We start from the raw sequence: 20,480 nt of genomic DNA on the forward strand, positions 1-20,480 counted from the left end.
AAAGGGTTTATCTAGCAAATTTAGTATTAAACACACAGTGCATATTTTCCTCACGTGAATATAGTGATAAGTCATAAGGGGGTACCTTTTCTCCAGTCTATTCCGCAATTTACTTTTCGTTGCATTCATTGCTGAAAACTCTGCTTCGCAGAGATACGATGTTGGAAATGGAAACAACGGTTTCAGTGCTTTGGTGGCTATCTCAGGATATTCAGCCTTGACTTTGATTCAGAATGTCAGCAGAGATGTTATGTCAAACATACTTTTCAGCCCACCACCATTTACAAGCTCGAAGAGTTGATCTTCCTGCGCTGATGTGGATGATTCAGCAGGGACATTCACAAATGGGTCACAGCCCCATTCCTTTGCACGTCTTGGATCATTTGCGGTTGGGAAGTAACGCTCAAATTCTGTTGGCAGCGAAGATAGGTGTTAGCGCACCAGCTTTGAGCCTCAGTCTCTTCCAAATTCCCAGCTAATGTTGGGAACATGTCAAATATGCCCTTATCCACTCGCCGTCCCCACAGTTCCAGTTTGGCTTTGAAAGCGACACTTTATCTGCCAACTTGAAGACAGTTGTCATTCCCCCAAGGTGACAAATTGACTTCATTGAGCAGTTTGAAGATGTCACATAGATAAGCGAGTTTTGCTATTCACTCCTCATCACTGAAGTGTGCTGCCAGTGGTGACTTCTTTCCTGAAAGAAATCTCTGTAGCTGCTCTCTCAACTCAAAAAACCCTGGCCAGGGCTCTCCCCCGTGATAACTACCTGACTTCAGTGTATAAGAGAAGGCGTTTGTGCTCTGCATCCATTTCCTCGCAAAGCTGCTCAAACAGACGTGAGTTCAGAGCTTTTGCTTTGATGTGATTGATAACTTCAACAACATGCTCAAAAAGCTGTTAAGATCAGGTGACATTTTTCGGCTAGCCAGCATTTCCCAGTGTGTGACACAGTGTGTAGACTGGCATTCAGGAGCAATCTCTTTGACTCGGGTAGTGAAACCAGACTCGTTAAGCCGTTCCAACAGCTATGCTTCGATGTCCTCCGCTATGTCATCGATTCTCCTTGAAACTGTGGCAGCTGAAAGAGAAACCTGTGCCATCTTGTTAGCTGCAGCTTCTCCCAACAGTTCATGGCACATATCCTTGGCAGCAGGCAGAATCAATTCTTCAACAACAGTGAAAGGCTTCTTAGCCCTTGCAATACAGCTAGCCACTAAGTACGACGCTCTCAGAGCAGCAGCATTTGTGGAGGTGGTGGCTCTCAGCACTTGCTCCTGTCCTGCTTGCTCGTGTTTTTTCTGTTCAAAAAACTCAACGGGTTTGTCTTTAAGTGCAGGGTGCTTGGACTCAAGGTGCTGAAGCAGTTCTGAGGGCTTCATTGCCTCATTAGACCACTTGTCCCCACATATCACACACAGGGGGCTTGGAGCGTGTGAGTCACCAGTCGCAATAAAGCCATATTTTATGTAGGACTTGTCGTATTTTCTGTTGAAGGAAGCTTTCTTTTTTTTCTGATTTGATTTAAAAGCACATTGCTTGAAGGGAAATTATGTGCTGCAAATTTTAGTGAGAGTAATTCAAAAGATCTCCATCATAATGAAACAACTTCTCCATTTTGGTTTTAACCATTCAAACATCAGCCTACAAGACTTGGAATAGAGAAATTAACACTTACTTTGATGCTGACCTAGAGCGCTAATGCTGCCTAATTTAAATCAGGAATCAATGTCAAGTATACAAGAGTACTAAGGAAGGAAAAACAAGGATTTATCTTGGCTGCATTTCATCTCAGAAATCCTTGCACACTACCTACCAACAACTTTGGATGTGGAAAGAAACTAATGTTACCAAAGAAAACCACAGGCAGAAAGTGTAAATTCCATGTAGATAGCACTGGACGTTGTGAATGAACTTGGGTCACTGGATCTATTCAACAGCAACTCTGTTAATTGCACTACCTTATGAGAGGAAAAACACCAAGTACTCTGAACTGGCAACTGAATCTGCCCAGAATGGCTGGAAGACCAAGATTTTCCCTGTAGGAGTGCGATGCAGGGGATTTGTTGCTTCATCTACGACCAGTCTATTGAAGAAGATGGGGGTGAGGGGTCACTCCCTCCAACAAGCAATCAAGTCCTTGTCAAATGCAGCAGAAGAAAGCAGCAATTGGATTTGGATTAAAAGGAAGACAATGTCTGGGCTGCAAGATGAAGACAGGAGGGTATGGAACTGAGGGGGGTGTATCTGGGACGGAAGGTAGCACCATTGAGCCCTCTGGAGACGTCGTGGGCTTATCAACGAAACGTCAAAGAAGGAGGGTGCCCACCTGATGACCCCGGTGACGTACCTACCCTCCCTCCTTGTCACCACTCCAAACCCACTGCCAACATCGAGAGTGCCGACTTACCATAGGGACTGAAACATCTAGTAGCTCTACTGCGTTGCCTTACGTAATCAGTATTTGGAAATGGCATTGAGGTTTTGAGCCAGGATCGTTTTGAACGGCCGAGTTGCCGAGAAGGGCTTAATGGTTTAGTCTTCCTTCTTTGACATACGTTCTTAACTAAAATTTTATGTTTACTTAAGAGCCTAGGTAGAATCTGGATTTGGTAATTCATGTGAAAGAGAATTAAGAGGTAAAATCAACACTGGTTGGAAGTGCTAATGCTCAAATATGCATTGCTTTCTCTCATTTCCTTAAATAATGGTACCTGCTGGTCAGCGTATGACAGTATCATTGGAATCTACAAATGGTTGCCTCAGCTAGCTGACCCATATTTTCTTACAACACAGAAGGAAGCCATAGAGTCATAGGACAGTATGGTGGTGCAAATAGTAGATCTGTAGCATTGCCATGTCAGAGACCCATGTGTAATCCTTATCAAGGATGCTTTCTTCATGGAATTGCTATGCCTTGCATGAAACCGCTTGGGTTTCCTCCAGGTGCTCTACTTACCTCGCACATTCCAACTCCTGCAGACTGGTAGCTCATTGATGAAGTGCTTCAGGTGGCTGATAATCTCCTGCCTCCCAGACAGCTTTGACCCACTGAATTTGCCAAAAGGTGTATCAGGCACATGATGGACACCATCTCCCTAGCCCTACGCTCATCCTTGGAGTACTTGGTCATAAAGACACTTATGTTTGACTATTGTTTATTGATTACAGCTCCCCATTCAACTCTCTAGTTTCACGCAAAAACATCTTCAAATTCCTTGAAGTGAGATCTAACATCACAAATAGCCTGTCTGGTCAAACCATATACTGTGGCCAAGAAAACACACCAGCCAGGGCGGTCATCACTCCTAGCCACTTGAAGTTATCAACCTCAGAACCTTGGCACCATTGAGGTAAACAGGAGATTGACCACCACCCTCCTTCCTGAAGTCAATAACCAGCTCTCTTGTTTTACTGACAATGAGGGAAAAGTTACTGTCATGATACCTTGAGACTAGGCTTATTATCTCCCTCATTTACTCTGATTTTGTTATTTGAGATACAGCCCACTACAGTGATATAATCTGCAAACGTGTAAATTAAGTTACAGCAGAATCAGCTGATACAGTATGAATGTATAGGGAGATCAGGCATTTGCTGCTGGAACTTTTTAATTGTTAAAGTGAATGATAATTTCAATAACTAAGATCTCTACTCCCATCATTAATTCTGTTATGTAGTAAAAGTTGATAGTACATTCAATCACTCCATTATAAAGGTGAACCATAAATAGAAGTCATTATTAAGCTATCTCACTAGGTTCAAAGGATAATTTGATTTGGTAAGGCATATATATTTAAAATTTGTTTTCTGTAAGATTTAACTTACCAGATCGGTAGCTTGGTAGACGTGGATAAAGATTGCCGTTGGAACTTGGCTCCACTTTGAATCAAGGAAAGAAAATATTAGACCATAAGACATAGGAGCAGAATTAGGGTATTTGGTTCATCGAGTCTACTCTGCCATTCCATCATGGCTGATTTATTATCCCTCTCAACTCCATTCCCCTGTCTTCTCAAGTAACCTTTGACATTCTGACTAATCAAGAATCTATTAACCTCTATTTTAAAAATACTTAATAACTTGGCTTCCACAGTCGTCCGTGGCAATGAATTCTGCATGTTCACCACCTTCTGGCTAAAGAAATTCCCCCTCATCTCTGTTCAAAATGGACATCCCTCTATTCTGAGGTTGTGCCATAACTCACACACGATAGGAAACATCCTCCCCACATCTACCCTACTGAGGCCTTTCAATATTTGATAGGTTTCAATGAGATCCCCACCTCATTATTCTAACTCCAGCAAGTACAGGCCCAGAGTTGTCAAAAGCTCCACACACGGTAACCCTTTCATTTCTGGAATCATTCTTGTGAACCTCCTCTGGACCCTCTCTAATGCCAGCACATCATTTCTTAGACGAGGAGCCCAAAACTGTTCACAACACTCCAATGCAGTCCAACCAAAGCCTTTTAAGTGTCAGCATTGCATCCTTGCTCCTACATTCTAGTCCACTCAAAATGAATGTAACATTGCATTTGCCTTCCCTACCACTCTCTCAATCTGAAAGTTTAGCTTTCTGGAATCCTGCACAAGGTCTCCTAAGTCCCTTTGCACCTCTGATTTTTGAATTTTCTCCCTGTTTAAAAGTAGCCAACATCTTTATTCTGTTGACCAAAATGCATGACTAAACACTTCCCTACACTATATTCCATCTGTCACTTCTTTGTCCATTCTTCCAATCCGTTCAAGTCCTTCTACAGACACTCTAATTCCTCAGCGTTACCTATCACTACACATACCTTTGTATCTTCTGCAAACTTGGCCAGAAATCAATCAATTCTATCATCCAAATCATTGACATATAATGTGAAAAGAAGTGGTCCCAATATCAATCTCTGCAGAAATCACTAGTCACTGGCAGCCAACTAGAATAGCCTCTGTTTATTCCCACTCTTTACCTCCTGCCAGTCAGCCAATGTTTTATCCACGCTAGTGTCTTTCCTTTAATACAATGGGCTCTTATCTTGTTAAGCACCCTCATGTGTGGCACCTTGTGAAGGGCCTTCTGAAAATCCAAGGAAATGGCATCTATTGACTTTCCTTTGTCCATCTTGCATGTTATTTCCTCAAAGAATTCCAACAGATTTGTCAGGCTGGATTTCCACTTAAGGAAGCCATGTTGACTTTGGCCTACTTTATCATGTACCTCCAAGTAGTCCAAAACCTCATCCTAAATAATTAAATCCAACACCTTCGCAACCACTGTAGTGAGGCCAGCTGCCCTACATTTCCCTTCTTCTGCCTCCTTCCATTCTAAAAGAGTACAGTGACATTTGCAATTTTCCAGTCTTCTGGAACAACTCCAGATTTAGTGATTCCTGTATGATCATTACTAGTGCCTCCACAATCACTTCAGCTACCTTTCAGAACACTGGCTTGTATTCTATCTGGCCCAGGTGACTTATCTACTCTTTTGAACTTTCAGATTCCAAAGCACCTTCTCCTTCGTAATAGCAATGACACTAACTTCCAACTCTCAAATATCTGGCATAGTGCCAGAATCTTCCACAGTGACATCTGCTCCAAAATACTTATTAAATTTGTCTGCCATTTCTTTGTCTGAGTCTGGTTCTGCAGTGCAGAAGGGAGGGTGGAAGAAGAGGAGAGCGGTAGTGATAGGGGACTCGATGGCTAGAAGTACAGACAGGAGGTTCTGTGGTCGTGACAGAGACTCCCGGATGATTTGTTGCCTCCCGGGTGCCAGGGTCAGGGATGTCTCTGATGGTGTGCACAGCATTCTGAAGTGGCATGGTGATCAGCCAGATGTCATGGTGCACATCGGTACCAATGACATAGGAAGAAAGAGTGAGGAGGTCCTGAAGAGTGAGTATAGAGAGCTTGGTAGGAAGTTAAAAGCAGGACCTCGAGGGTAGTAATTTCAGGATTCCTACCTGTGCCATGTGCTAGTGAGGGTAAGAATAGGATGCTTTGGCTGAGGAACTGGTGTAGGGGGCAGGTTTTCAGATTTCAGGATCAATGGGACCTCTTCTGGGACAGGTGGAATCTGTACAAGAGAGACGGGTTACACCTGAACTACAAGGGGACCAATATGCTTACAGGGAGGTTTGTTAGTGCTATTGGGGAGACTTTAAACTAGATTTGCAGGGGGATGGGAACCAGAGTGCCAGAGCAGATAGTGGAGCGGGTGTGAAAATAAATGATGTTAAAAGTTCATGCAAAGTCACAAATAGAAGGGTTGTGTGTGGTGGTAATAATCATCTGAGGTGTGTCTATTTCAATGCAAGGAGTATTGTGGGGAAGGCAGATGAGCTGAGGGCATGGATTGACACATGGAATTACGACATTATAACCATTAATGAAACTTGGCTAGAGGAGGGGCAGGACTGGCAGCTTAATGTTCCAGGGTTCCGATGTTTCAGACATGATAGAGGCAGAGGGATGAAGGGTGGGGGGGGGGGGGGGGTGGCATTGCTAGTCAGGAAAAATATTACAGCAGTGCTCAGGCAGGACAGATTAGAGGGCTTGTCTACTGAGGCCATATGGGTGCAGCTGAGAAACAGGAAAGGTATGACCACATTAATGGGGTTGTATTATAGACCACCCAATAGTCAGCGAGAATTGGAGGAGCAAATCTGCAGAAAGATAGCAGACAACTACAGGAAACATGAAGTTATGATAGTAGAGGATTTTAATTTTCCACATATTGATTGGGACTTCCATACTATTAAAGGTCTAGATGGGTTAGAGTCTGTAAAATGTGTTCTGGAAAGTTTTCGAAATCAATATACAGAGGTACCAACTAGAGAGGATGCAATATTAGATCTCTTATTAGGAATTGAGTTAGGACAGGTGACGGAAGTATGTGCAGGGGAACACTTTAGTTCCAGTGATCATAACACCATTAGTTTCAACTTGATCATGGATAAAAATAGATCTGGTCCTCGGGTTGAGGTTCTAAATTGGAAAAAGGCCAAATTTGAAGAAATGAGAAAGGATCTAAAAAGCGTGGATTGGGACAGGTTGTTCTTTGGCAAGGATGTGATTGGTAAGTGGGAGACCTTCAAAGGAGAAATTTTGAGAGTGCAGAGTTTGTATGTTCCTATCAGGATTAAAGGCAAAGTGAATAAGAATAAGGAACCTTGGTTCTCAAGGGATATTGGAACTATAATAAAAAAGAAGAGAGACATGTATGACATGTATACGAAACAGAGAGCAAATAAGGTACTTGAGGAGTATAAAAAGTGCAAAAAACTTAAGAAAGAAATCAGGAGGGCTAAAAGAAGAAATGAGGTTGCTTTGGCAGTCAAAGTGAAGGATTATCCAAAGAGCTTCTACAGGTATATTAAGAGCAGAAGGATAGTAAGTGATAAAATGAGTCCTTTTGAAGGTCAGAATGGTTGGTTATGTATGGAACCAAAAGAAATGGGGGAGATCATAAATGGTTTTTTTGCATCTGTATTTACTAAGGAAACTGGCATGGAGTCTATGGAAATAAGGCAAATAAGTAGAGAGGTCATGGAATCTATACAGATCGAAGAGGAGGAGGTGCTTGCTACCTTGAGGCAAATCAAAATATATAAATCCCCAGGACCTGACAGGGTATTCCCTCGGACCTTGAAAGAGACTAGTGTTGAAATTGCAGGGGCCCTGGCAGTTGGATAGACAGGGACTTATTAGGGAGAGTCAACATGGCTTTGTGCGTGGTAGGCCCTGTTTAACCAATCTATTAGAGTTTTTCGAGGAGGTTACCAGGAAAGTGGATGAAGGGAAGGCAGTGGATGTTGTCTGCATGGACTTCAGTAAGGCCTTTGACAAGGTCCCGCATGGGAGGTTAGTTAGGAAGATTCAGTCGCTAGGTATACATGGAGAGGTAGCAAATTGGATTAGACTTTGGCTCAATGGAAGAAGCCAAGAGAGTGGTAGTGGAGGATTGCTTCTCTGAGTGGAGGCCTGTGTGCCACAGGGATCAGTGCTGGGTCCATTGTTATTTGTCATCTATATCAATGATCTGGATGATAATGTGGTAAATTGGATCAGCAAATTTGCTGATGATATAAAGATTGGAGGTATAGTGGATAGTGAGGAAGGTTTTCAAAGCTTGCAGAGGGATTTGGACCAGCTGGAAAAATAGGCTGAAAAATGGCAGATGGAGTTTAATGCAGACAAGTGAGAGGTATTGCACTTTGGAAGGACAAACCAAGGTAGAACATACAGGGTAAATGGTAAGGCACTTAGGAGTGCAGTAGAACAGAGGGATCTGGGAATACAGATACAAAATTCCCTAAAAGTGGCGTCACAGGTAGATAGGGGCATAGAGAGAGCTTTTGGTACATTGGCCTTTATAAATTAAAGTATTGAGTATAAGAGTTGGAATGTTATGGTGAGGTTGTATAAGGCAATGGTAAGGCCGAATTTGGAGTATTGTGCGCAGTTTTGGTCACCAAGTTACAGGAAGGATACTAATAAGGTTGAAAGAGTGCAGAAAAGGTTTACAAGGATGTTGCTGGGACTTGAGAAACTGAGTTACAGAGAAAGGCTGAATAGGTTAGGACTTTATTCCCTGGAGTGTAGAAGAATGAAAGAAGATTTGATAGAGGTATATAAAATTATGGGTATAGATAGAGTGAATGCAAGAAAGCTTTTTCTACTGAGGCTAGGGGAGAAAAAAAACAGACGATATGGGTTAAGGGTGAAGGGGGAAAAGCTTAAAGGGAACATTGGGGGGGGCTTCTTCACACAGAGAGTGGTGGGAGTGTGGAATGAGCTGCCAGGTGAAGTGGTAAATGCGGGCTCACTTTTAATATTTAAGAAAAACTTGGACACGTATGTGGATGAGAGATGTATAGAGGGATATAGTCCAGGTACAGGTCAGTGGGAGTAGGCAGAAAAATGGTTCAAGAAGGGCCAAAAGGCCTGTTTCTGTGCTGTAATATTCTATGGTTCTATTACTACCTCTCAAGCATAATTTTCCAGCGGTTCGATATTCACTCTCACATCTCTTTGATTCTTTATTTATCTGGAAAAAAACTTTTGACATCCTCTTTTGTATTACTGGCTAACTTCCCCTTCATAATTCATCTTTTCCCTCCTTATTATTTTTTAGTTTCCTTCTATTGGCTTTTAAAAGCTTCCTAAACCTCAAACTTCCCACTAATTGGAGATGACGATGCTGTCATCTATCTGCTGAACACAGCCTACTCCCATTTGGATAAGCAGGGCAACAATGTGAGGATCATGTTTGTGATTTCTTGAGTGCCTTCAATACCATACAGCCCTCATTGCTGGGAGAAAAGCTCCTTTCGATGCAGGCTGCCACTTCCATTGTATCCTGGATAATGGAATATGTGACTGGCAGACCACAGTATGTGTGGCTTCAGAGCTGCGAGTCAGACATGTCTATAAGCAGCACTGGGGCCCCACAGGAGACTGTATCGGTTCCTTTCTTGTTTCCCCTGTATACCTCGGACTTTAGGTACAACACTGAGTCATGTCATCTGCAGAAATTCTCTGATGACTCAGTAACGGTTGGGAAGATAGTGGAGGACTATGCCAAATGGTGCAAGCTGAATCATCTAGAGCTTAACATTAGTAAGACAAAGGAGATGGTGATAGACTTTAGGAAGACTAAGCCTGCTCTGCTCCCTGTTACTACTGGTGGTGAGGACGTGGATGTGGTGATGACCTACTAGTACCTGGGGGTGCACCTAGATGACAGACTTGAATGGAGCACCAACACAGAGGCTGTGTACAAGAATAGCCAGAGTCGTCTCTACTTCCAGAGGAGACTGATGTCCTTTGGAGTACGCAGGCCTCTTCTTTCTGTTTTTTTGCATGTCTTTCTATGTTCTACGTTTTTTAATCTATTCAATATACATATACTGTAATTTATTTATTATTATTTTTTTCTCTTCTAGGTTATGTATTGTATTGAGCTGCTGCTGCTAAGTTAACAAATTTCACGTCATATTTCAGTGATAATAAACCTGACTCTGATTCTGACTTAATCCTGTTGAACTAAAACCTAACCAAAGCCTGATTCCCTACAATATTGCATCAATGAAAAAAATTAGAATGTCACATTTGCAATGATATTAATTAAAAAAGGAATTTTCACACAAATGCAGCATGTAATTTTTGATTTTATATTGAGACCATCTTTTGTAGCACAGAATGTGAGATTGGAATCAGCTTCCCGCTTGTCCCACTTGAAAACGGCAAGTTGAAAAATAATGTACTATAGCAATACTCAGACACATACCTTCTACCCTTCCATTCACTGATGTTTGGGTACGTAGTGACCTAGGTGAAAATTTTCCTGGTTCTTTGAGCTGTATAATTAAAAAAGTACAATTATGCAGAATGAATGAATATATCTATGCCTTCATCATCAAAATTTCAGGTCCAGGCAGTCTGGTTAAGCAACAATTAAATATATATTCAGGACTCATTATTCTTGAAGGATAGCACACAGACTTCCTGTAGATTACTTAAAATAGTGCAGATAGCACGAAGGTCACTAGCAATGATATTGACATATAATCCATGGATCTAACAATTTTATGTAATACTTAGCTTGTAAATTTCAGCCTGCACGTTTTAGCAGTTGTCAACCGATGATGTGGTGTAGTCCATAAACCAAAAGCTACGTTCAAGGTCTACAATCATTCTTCAACCAAGTATTCTTTCTTATTCTAATTAGCAGTCAAAATTTAAGGCCTCCTTTAACAAACTAAAGACCTTCTGAGGCAAATGGGTGAGAGGGTAATAGATTAGTTATTCGAGTTTTTTCATCTAGGGCCAGATTGAGTGCTAATTTATCAGAGTCATCTCACTTTTGATAGTTTCACTGAATGGGATAAAGGAGGTATAGAAATCAAATCTACATGCAACAAAGCTACTGGTAATCTGAGATCATAATAGAAAGCAACACCCAGAATAGAAGGTGCAGCAGAAGAACCACAATATACTTGAGAAGATGTTTTTTTTTTTGGGGTGTCCACTGAGGATTGGACATTTACCATGAAAGGAAGCACTGTGGAGGGAACTGAGGAACCAAGGGGTGAAGATTATCAACTTTTAGATGGCAGCACAGGTAGAAACATTAATGAAGGTGGTATTTAGGATGATTGTCTTCATTAGCCACGGCACAGAGTAGGCAAGTCCCTGCACTACTTTATAAAACATTGGTCAACATCGAGCTCCCAGTCAATGCCACCAAAAGGAGGGATGGCAATTTATCTCTTCAATCTCTGTGGACGGTTACATCAATTGACCATGTTTCAATCCAAAACAGAACATACACTCAGTGGCCACTTTATTAAGTACACCCATACGCCTGCTTGTTAATGTAAATATCTAATCAGCCAATCACGTGGCAGCAACTCAATGCTTAAAAGCATGTAGATTTGGTCAAATTGTTGTTCAGACCAAACATCAGAATAGGGAAGAAATTTGATCTAAGTGACTTTAACCATGGAATGATTAATGATGCCAGATGGGGTGATCTCAGAAACTGCTGATATCTTAAGATGTTCACACACAAGTCTCTAGAGTTTACAGAGAAGGGTGTGAGAAACAAAAAAAAGTGGCATTTCTATGGCTTAAAAAGCGTTATTAATAAGTGTAGTCATAGGAGAATGGCCAGACTGGTTCAAGCTGACAGCAAGGCCACCATAACTCAAATAACCATGCTTTCCAACAGTGGTATGCAGAACATCATCTCCAAATGCACCTTGTTGAACCTTGAAGTGGATGCGCTGCAGCTGCAGAAGACAATGAACATACACAGTCAAGTACAGGAGGTACCTAGTAAAGTGGCCACCAAGTATAAGTAATACTTATTTTCCACAAAGTGCTTTACGAAATCCCAAGGACTCACACTGATTATTATGGAAGCAATTTTGATCTCTATACTTCATAGTTTAATATAAATAAGAAAACATTTAAAAGCTTTCTTAAGCTTTTAATAATTGGGGATTTTTAACAATTTATTTTGAATTTACTTCTGAAATACTACGTCACTTTTATTCTGGATTCTACATTGTATATCAGAAAATTTGTTTCCAACTATAATTTTAATAAGTGGAGTATATAATAAAATTGCTAGAAGCATAAAGGAGGCAACATTTACCAAGGAAGTTTGAACAGCAGAGATATGAATGTTTGTAAAAATAACTTGCAGAAATCAAATTAGTTTGGTTAATGCATGAATCAACTTTAACGTGTTTGCCCAAGGTGGTAAGAAATGACATAACATGCAAAGAAGGCAACATGTAAAGGAGTTTTAATGAATTCTTTACCCTGATTCTGCTAACTGAAAAATCAGTTTCAAAGAGACTGAATTATAGCAAAAATATAAATTTTATATATAAAATAAGACAAACCCTTGCTTGTACTTTCGCTACTTTTTTCTTGATTCCATGTGATTCTTCCTTTAGGTACTGTTCAGTAAAATTGTTCAGTATTTCATATAGCTCTTGGGTTACATCTGGAGGCTCGACATCTCCAAACAAAATTGAACTTGCTCTGATGTCCTGGCAGTAAAATCTATTTAAACACATTTTTTAGAAAATTAATGTTTTCAGAACTATGGAAATATTGTGCATTATACACTATTGGTTCAATATTTTAATTCAGAATAAACATGAAGTGATTTTATATTAAGAAAGTAATCTAAAGTTCATGTAGAACATAAAATACAAAACACCGCTGTACAGTACAGGCTCTTCACCCCACTATTTTGCACTGACTTTATAATGTACTCTAAGATCAATCTATCCCTTCCCTCCTACATAGCCCTCCATTTTTCTATCATCCATGTGCCTATCTATGAGTTTCTTAATGTATCTAACTGTATCACCATCCCTGGCAGGACATACCATGTATGCACCACCCTCTGTGTAAAAAAAAACATACCTGACATCCTCCCATCAACGTAAAACTAACCCCCTCATATTAGCTATTTGCACCCTGGGAAAAAGTCTCTGGCTACCTACTTGATCTATGACCCTTATCATTTTGTAAAACTCTTGTCAAGTCAGCTCTCATCCTCCTTCCCTCCAAAGAAAAAAGCTGGCTCACTTAACCTATCCTCATAAAACATTACTCTAATCCAGGCAGCATTCAGGTAAATCATCTCTGCATTCTCTCTAAAGCTTCCACATCCTTCCTATAAAGAGGCAACCAGAATTGAATGCAATATTACAAGTGTGGTCTAACCATGGTTCTACACAGCTGCAACATAATCTCATGGCACTTGAGCTCAAACTCCCAACTAATGAAGACCATCACACCATACACTTTTTACAACCTATCAACCCACAGCAACTTTGAGGGGGTTCATGGATGTGAAACCCAAGATCCTTCCGTTCCTCCATATTGCTAAGAATCCTGCCATTAACCCTGTATTCTGCCTTCAAATTTGACGACCTGGAACCTGAGATCAAATCAGGCTCAAAGATGACGACCTGGAATCTGAGCTTCAAACACTGCGGCACATCAGGGAGGAGAAGAGTTACCTGAACGCTCTGTTTCAGGAGGCAGTCACACCCATTAGATTAACTGCCTCAAATTCGGTCTGCAGTCAAGGACAAGAGGGTGTGACTGCGAGTGAGGTGTGTAGTGGGTTCCAAGACACAGTGCTGGAGGAGCCTGAGCCCTTGAGCTTGCCCAATAGGTCTGAGATTGTTGCTCCCTGAGTGGAGGCTGTGGGAATGATAAGCACTGTAGTTCAGGGAACCATTCAAGAGAGGGGAAAGAAGAGAAATATAGTATAATTGGGGATAGTATAGTCAGGGGAATAGACAGAGTTCTCTATCGCGAGGATACAGCATCCCGAAGGCTGTGTTACCTGCCTGATGCCCGGGTTTGGGACATCTTATCTGACCTGCAGAGGAATTTGCAGTGGGAGGGAAAAGATCCAGTTGTTGTGGTCTGTGTGGGCACCAATGACATGGATATAACGAGGGAAGAGGTTCTGCTGAGAGAATTTGAGCAGCTGGGGACTAAATTAAAAAACAGAACCAAAAAGGTGGTAAACACAAGGAATTCTGCAGATGCTGGAAATTCAAGCAACACCCATCAAAGTTTGTTACTTTGCAAAGCAACTTTGATGTGTGTTACCAAAAAGGTAGTAATCTCTGGCACTGTGGATAGGTCATTAAACTAAATAGTAGGGGGGTGGGTTCAACAGACTGGAGAAGTATGGATAAAGTAAAAAAGTGTGTGGATAAAGATAAAGAAAAAGCAAAAGATAAACAAGAGAAAAATAAGAGTGGAGTGAAGAAAAGTTAAGTGCAAAAGAGTAAAAGATTACAAGATTTTAAAACCACAATGAGTGTGAGGGCACATTATTTGAATGCCCATAGTATTTGAAACAAGGTCAGTGAACTTGTGACACAAACCAGTACAAACAGGTATGATTTAGTGGCCATTACAGAGAGATTGGGAATTAAGTATCCAGGGATATCAGGTAATATGGAAGGATAGGCAGGAAGGTAATGGAGGTGGGGTAGCACTCTTAATTAAAGGTGAGGTCAGGGCAACAGTGAGAGATGACATAAGGAGCAGAATGCTGAATCCATCTGGGTGGAGATTAGGAATAGTAAAGGGAAAAAAAAAAATCACTGGTGGGGGTTATCTATCAGCCACTGAATAATAACATTACAGTGGCACAGGCAATAAACAGAAATAGCTGAAGCATGTAAGAATGGAGCAGCAGTTATCTAGGGGACTTTAACTTGCACACAGATTGGGTGAAGCAAGTTGGTCGAGGCAGTCTTGAGGAGAATTTCATAGAATGCAACCATGATAGCTTTCTTGAACAACATGCTACTCAACCTACAAGAGAACGTGCTATCTCAGATCTGGTCCTGTGCAATGAGACAGGTAAAATTAGTGATCTTGTAGTTAGGGATCCTCTCAGAAAGAGTGACTTAGATTAGGTTAGATTATGAGGACACGCAGTCCTCTTTTATTGTCATTTAGTAATGCATACATTAAGAAATGATACAATATTCCTCAGGTGTGATATCACAGAAACACACAACAGACCAAGATCGAAAAACTGACAAAACCACATAATTATAACATATAGTTACAACAGTGCAACAATACCATAACTTGATGAAGAACAGGCCATGGCACAGCAAAAAAGTTCAAAGTCTCTCGAAAGTCCCACGTCTCACGCAGACGGGAGAAGGAAGAAAACCCTCCCTGCCATGCCTGACTACAGTCCGACTCTGAGTTGTCGGAAAACTTCGAGCTCTGATCAGCCCTCTGACACCGAGTACCGAGCACCATCTCTATCCAAGTGCTTCGACCTCAGCCTCGGTCGCCAGCAGCAAGCAAAGCTGGGGACTCTGGGGCCTTCCCTCCGGAGATTCTCGATCGCACAGTAGCAGCGGCAGCGAACTGGGCATTTCAGAAATTTCTCCAGATGTTCCTTTGTGCTTCTCACGTCTGTCTCCATCAAATCATAATTGTCCATGGCCCCTATTTAACAGATACGATATCATTTCACCGGAGAGCTGCGTGCACAGCATCACGCTGCCATCTTCTCCTCCTGCCAATCATACCACAGTATGATTGAATTTCTCATACAAATGGAGGGTGCAATAGTCCAATCTAAAACCATTGTATTTTGCTTAAACAATGAAGATTACAATGGGATGAGGAAGGATTTGTCTAGTGTAGACTGGAAACACAGGCTATATGGTGGGACAGTTGAGAAACAGTGGAAGACATTCAAAGAGATTTTTCATGGTGCTCAATGTAAGTATATTCCAGTTAAAAGCAAGGACTGTAAGGGTGGGAAGAGCCAGCTTTCAGTAACTAAGGAAATAAAAGAAGGCATCAAACTAAAAGCTTGTGCATACAAAGTCACCAAGAGTAGTGGGAAACTGGAAGATTGGGACAACTTTAAAAAGCAACAAACTAAGTGAGCAATAAACAAAGGGATGCTAAATTATGAAAATAAACTAGCACAAAATATAAAAATGGATAGTGAAAGTTTTTATTGAACGTAGATTTCTTGGAGGACAAGAAGGGGGAATTGATATTGGATAATGAGGAAATGGCAGAGGCTTTGAATAACTATTTTGTGTCAGTCTTCACGGTGGAGAAACTGTCTAACATACCAAAGAGAGATGTTATGGATACGATGGGAAGTGAGGACCAATAGCTATCTATAAAGAGGTAGTGCTGATCAAACTTGTGAGCCTGAAGATAGACAAGTTCCGTGGTCCTGATAGGATGCACCCCAGGGTACTGAAAGACATGCAGAAGTTATAGTAGAGGCTTTGGTGATAATTTACAAAAATTTTCTGGACTCTGGGCAGGTCCCAGCAGATTAGAAGACAGTGAATGTCACACCACTGCTCAAAAATGCATGTAGGCAAAAGGCAAGTAACTATAGGCAAGTTAGTTTAACATCTGTAGTTGAGAAAATGCTTGAAGCTATCATTGAAGAAAAAATAACACGGCACCTGGAAAGAAATGGATCCATCAGGCAGATGCAGCATGGATTCAGCAAAAGCAGGTCCTGGTTGACAAACTTACTGGAGTTCTTTGAGGGTATAATGAGTGTAGCGGATAGAACAGAACAGATGGATGTTATTTACTTGGATTTCTGGAAGGCATTCGATAAGGTGACACGTAAAAGACTTCTGCATAAGATAAGGATGCATAGAGTTGGGGATGTATTAGCATGGGTAGAGGATTGGTTAATAGAAAGCAGAGAGTTGGGATACATGGGTGTTACTTTGGTTGGCAATGAGTGGTGAGTGGTGTGCCGCTGGGGTCAGTGCTGGTCCCACAACTGTTCACGATATACATTAATGATCTGGAAGAAGTGTAGTGTATCTAAGTTTGCTGATGTTACTAAATTGAGTGGAAAAGCAAATTGTGCAGAAGATATGGGGAGAAGATCTATGAGGATGTACAAGAATTCGAGAGTCTGATAGCAGAAGCTAGGACATCATTCCTTGGAGCATTAAAGAATGAGGGGTGACATTATACAGGTGTATAAAATCATGAGTGATATACCTAGGGTGAAATCTATCGTCTTTTTTTCCAGGTAAGGGGGAGTAAGATGGCATGTGTTTATATGAGAGGTAAAAGATTTAAGAGATCTGAACAGCAACTTCTTCATGCAGAGAGTGGTGCACATGTAGAAAGAACTGTCAGAAAAACTTGGTTGAAGCAGGTGCAATAATAATTGTGACAGAATGGTTTGGCAATGCTAATTCTCCTGCTAACCTTGCCCCTTTGCCTCATTAGATTAGATTCAACTTTATTGTCAATGTGCTGAGTACAGATACAAAGCCAATGAAATGCAATTAGCATCTGACCAGAAGCGCAAAAGAATAGTATCATTTACAAAATAGCTGCGAATAAAAAAGTAAGTGCTACAGCATACAAATATATGTAAGGGGCTTCTTCTTTTATGTTACTGCGTAGGCTAATTAAAATGGTTTCTTTGTTATGTTATAATTATAATGGCTTCTCTGTGATGTTAACTGCTGAGACAGTGGTTCTCTTTCTAGCAGCTTGTTTGGGTTATATTACTGATAAGCAAGATTGTATCCATTTGTTAACCAATTGGAATAGGTGTTATTCTTTCTTGTATGTCTGTAAGCTATTGTGATGCGCGGGTTTTTGTGGAAAAGGCGCGATAGGGAGAGAGGGAGAGAGGGAGAGAGGGAGAGAGGGAGAGAGGGAGAGAGGGAGAGAGGGAGAGAGGGAGAGAGGGAGAGAGGGAGAGAGGGAGAGAGGGAGAGAGGGAGGGAGGGAGGGAGGGAGGGAGGGAGGGAGGGAGGGAGGGAGAGGGAGAGGGAGAGGGAGAGGGAGAGGGAGAGGGAGAGGGAGAGAGAGGGAGGGAGGGAGAGGGAGAGAGAGGGAGGGAGGGAGGGAGGGAGGGAGGGAGGACGAGGACACGATGCTGTGAGCTGGCCGACGGGTCGGACCTCAAGCTGGAGTTCGAGAGTCTTCGGCGAGGAGAGGAGATGAAGACAGACTCGTGTGGAGCGTCTGGTCGACCACTGTGGTTAGTCCCAGGCGGCAGGTCGAGGAGGCCGGAGGGGATCGAATGGTGGAAAGAAGACTCTGTTACTTGAGCTCCAACTGTTTGTGCACGAAGAGATTGAACTTTGATAAGTTTGGCGCCTTTTACCTTCCTTTTATATTTTATCTCTATTAGTTACATAGTTCCAATAATATCTATAAAATTGTAATCATTTAATCATATATGGTGTACTGTCCGTCATTTGGCAGGGTGGGGTACATCACACAGCATCCACACAAACTTAATTACGCAGTCTGGCGGGGCTGAAGGCTGCTTCCCCTAGACAAAAGCAAGTTGAGCGAGCCTGAGGCTTACCGGGGGCTACATATAAAAGTACTGAGACAGTAGTACAATATGGTGTGCAATACTGCTTAGCGCTGTGACGTGAGGTTCAGCAGGGTCACAGTCTCAGGGAAGAAGCTCTTCCTGAGCCTGCTGGTGTGGGAGCAGAGGCTCCTGTAGCGCCTACTGGATGGGAGGAGAGTAAAAAGTCCATGGTTAGGGCGAGATGCATCCTTGATAATGCTTTTCGCTCTGCCCTCCTCATCATCCTTAATCACTCCTCCTCATTCTGTCCCTGGTCTAGTTATCCCGGTAGTTCACATACTTTTCCCTCCTGTTCTGCATTTCTTGGGAGTTCACCATTTACTCACTCTCCAACAGTAAAACAATTGCTAGCTTAATTAATCAAAACAATCCCTTTAGTTAATGTGCTCTACCGGTTCATAACTCATAAAAATAAGGATTTTAAACATAGGCATACCAAACAATTTCAATTAAGAACATAAGAAATAGGAGAAAGAGTCGGCCATCTGACCCGTCAAGCTTGCTCTGCCATTCAATAAGATCTGACTAATCTGACCATGGACTCATCTCCACCTACCTGCCTTTTCCTCATAACCCCTAATTCCCCTACTATGCAAAAATCTATCCAACCTTGTCTTAAATATATTTACTGAGGTAGCCTCCACTGCTTCATTGGGCAGAGAATTCCACACATTCACCACTCTCTGGGAAAAGCAGTTCCTCCTCATCTCCATCCTAAATCTACTCCCCCGGATCTTGAGGCTATGTCCCTTAGTTCTAGTCTCATCTACCAGTGGAAACAACTCTCCTGTCTCTATCTTATCTATCCCTTTCATAATTTTATATGTTTCTATCAGATTTACTCTCATTCTGCTGAATTCCAGCAAGTACAGTCCCAGGTGACTCAATCTCTCCTCATAGTCGAATCCCCTCATCTCTGGAAACAACCTGGTAAACCACCTCTGCACAGCCTCCAAAGCCAGTATATCCTTCCTCAGGTAAGACCAGAACTGCATGTTGTACTCCAGGTGCAGCCTCATCACAGTTGCAGCATAACCTCCCTGCACTTAAATTCAATCCCTCTAGCAATGAAGGACAACATTCCATTTGCCTTCTTGATAGCTTGCTGCACCTGCAAACCGACCTTTAGTGATTCATGCTCAAACACTCCCAAGTCCCTCTGCACAGCAGCAAGCTGCAATTTTTTACCATTTAAATAGTAATCTCCTCTTTCCTTTTTCCTTCCTAGGTGGATGACCTCACATTTACCAACATTGTACTCCATCAGCCAGATTCTTGCCCAGTCACTTAACCTATCTATATCTCTCTGCAGACTTTCTGTATCTTCTACACAATATGCTTTTCCACTCAATTTAGTATCATCAGCAAACATAAATACACTACACTTGGTCCCCTCTTCCAGATCGTTAATGTATATCATGAACAGTTGTGGCCCAGCACCGGTACACTGCTCGCCACTGATTGCCAACCAGAGTAACACCCATGTATCCCAATTCTCTGCTTTCTATCAGTTAACCAATCTTCTGTCTACGCTCATACATTACTCCCAGCTCTATACATCCTTATCTTATGGATCAGTCTTTTATGCTGCGCCTTAACAAACGCCTTCCAGAAATCCAAGTAAATAACATCTACCTGTTCCACTCTATCCACTGTGCTCGTCATATCCTCAAATAATTCCAGTAAGCTTGTCAAACAGGGCCTGCCTTTGCTGAATCCATGCTGCGTCTGCCTGATGGATCCATTTCTTTCCAGATGTCTCACTATTCTTTAATGACAGCTTCAAGCATTTTCCCAACTACAGATATTAAACTAACTGGCCTATAGTTACCTGCCTTTTGCCTAAATCCTTAGTGATAGCTATTGTATCGAAATCCTCACCTGCCATCCTATCCATAAAATAGTCATTCAAAGCCTCTGTCATTTCCTCATTACCCAATATCACATCCCCCTTCTCATCCTCCAAAGGACTTGCGTTCACTTTAGAAACTCTTTTCCACTTTATATAATTATAAAAACTTTTACCATCTGTTTTTAAGTTTAGTGCTAGTTTATCTTCATAATCTAGC

At 41.7% G+C, this 20,480-nt stretch overlaps 1 protein-coding gene across 2 annotated transcripts in view; it reads right to left on the reverse strand.

Annotated features, from left to right (window-relative positions):
- sh3yl1 (SH3 and SYLF domain containing 1) overlaps positions 1-20,480 on the reverse strand; it is a 113,117-nt gene that overhangs the window by 11,641 nt on the left and 80,996 nt on the right. For both annotated transcript variants that reach the window (XM_072278348.1, XM_072278338.1), the window contains 3 exons: positions 12,407-12,569; positions 10,282-10,351; positions 3,829-3,882 (listed from right to left, as the gene is read on the reverse strand). In XM_072278348.1, the coding sequence (XP_072134449.1) occupies positions 3,829-3,882; positions 10,282-10,351; positions 12,407-12,569 (287 nt within the window). The remainder of the gene's footprint in view (positions 1-3,828; positions 3,883-10,281; positions 10,352-12,406; positions 12,570-20,480) is intronic.

Source organism: Mobula birostris, chromosome 2, assembly GCF_030028105.1.
Source record: "Mobula birostris isolate sMobBir1 chromosome 2, sMobBir1.hap1, whole genome shotgun sequence".
In the NCBI taxonomy this organism is placed as follows: domain Eukaryota; kingdom Metazoa; phylum Chordata; class Chondrichthyes; order Myliobatiformes; family Myliobatidae; genus Mobula; species Mobula birostris.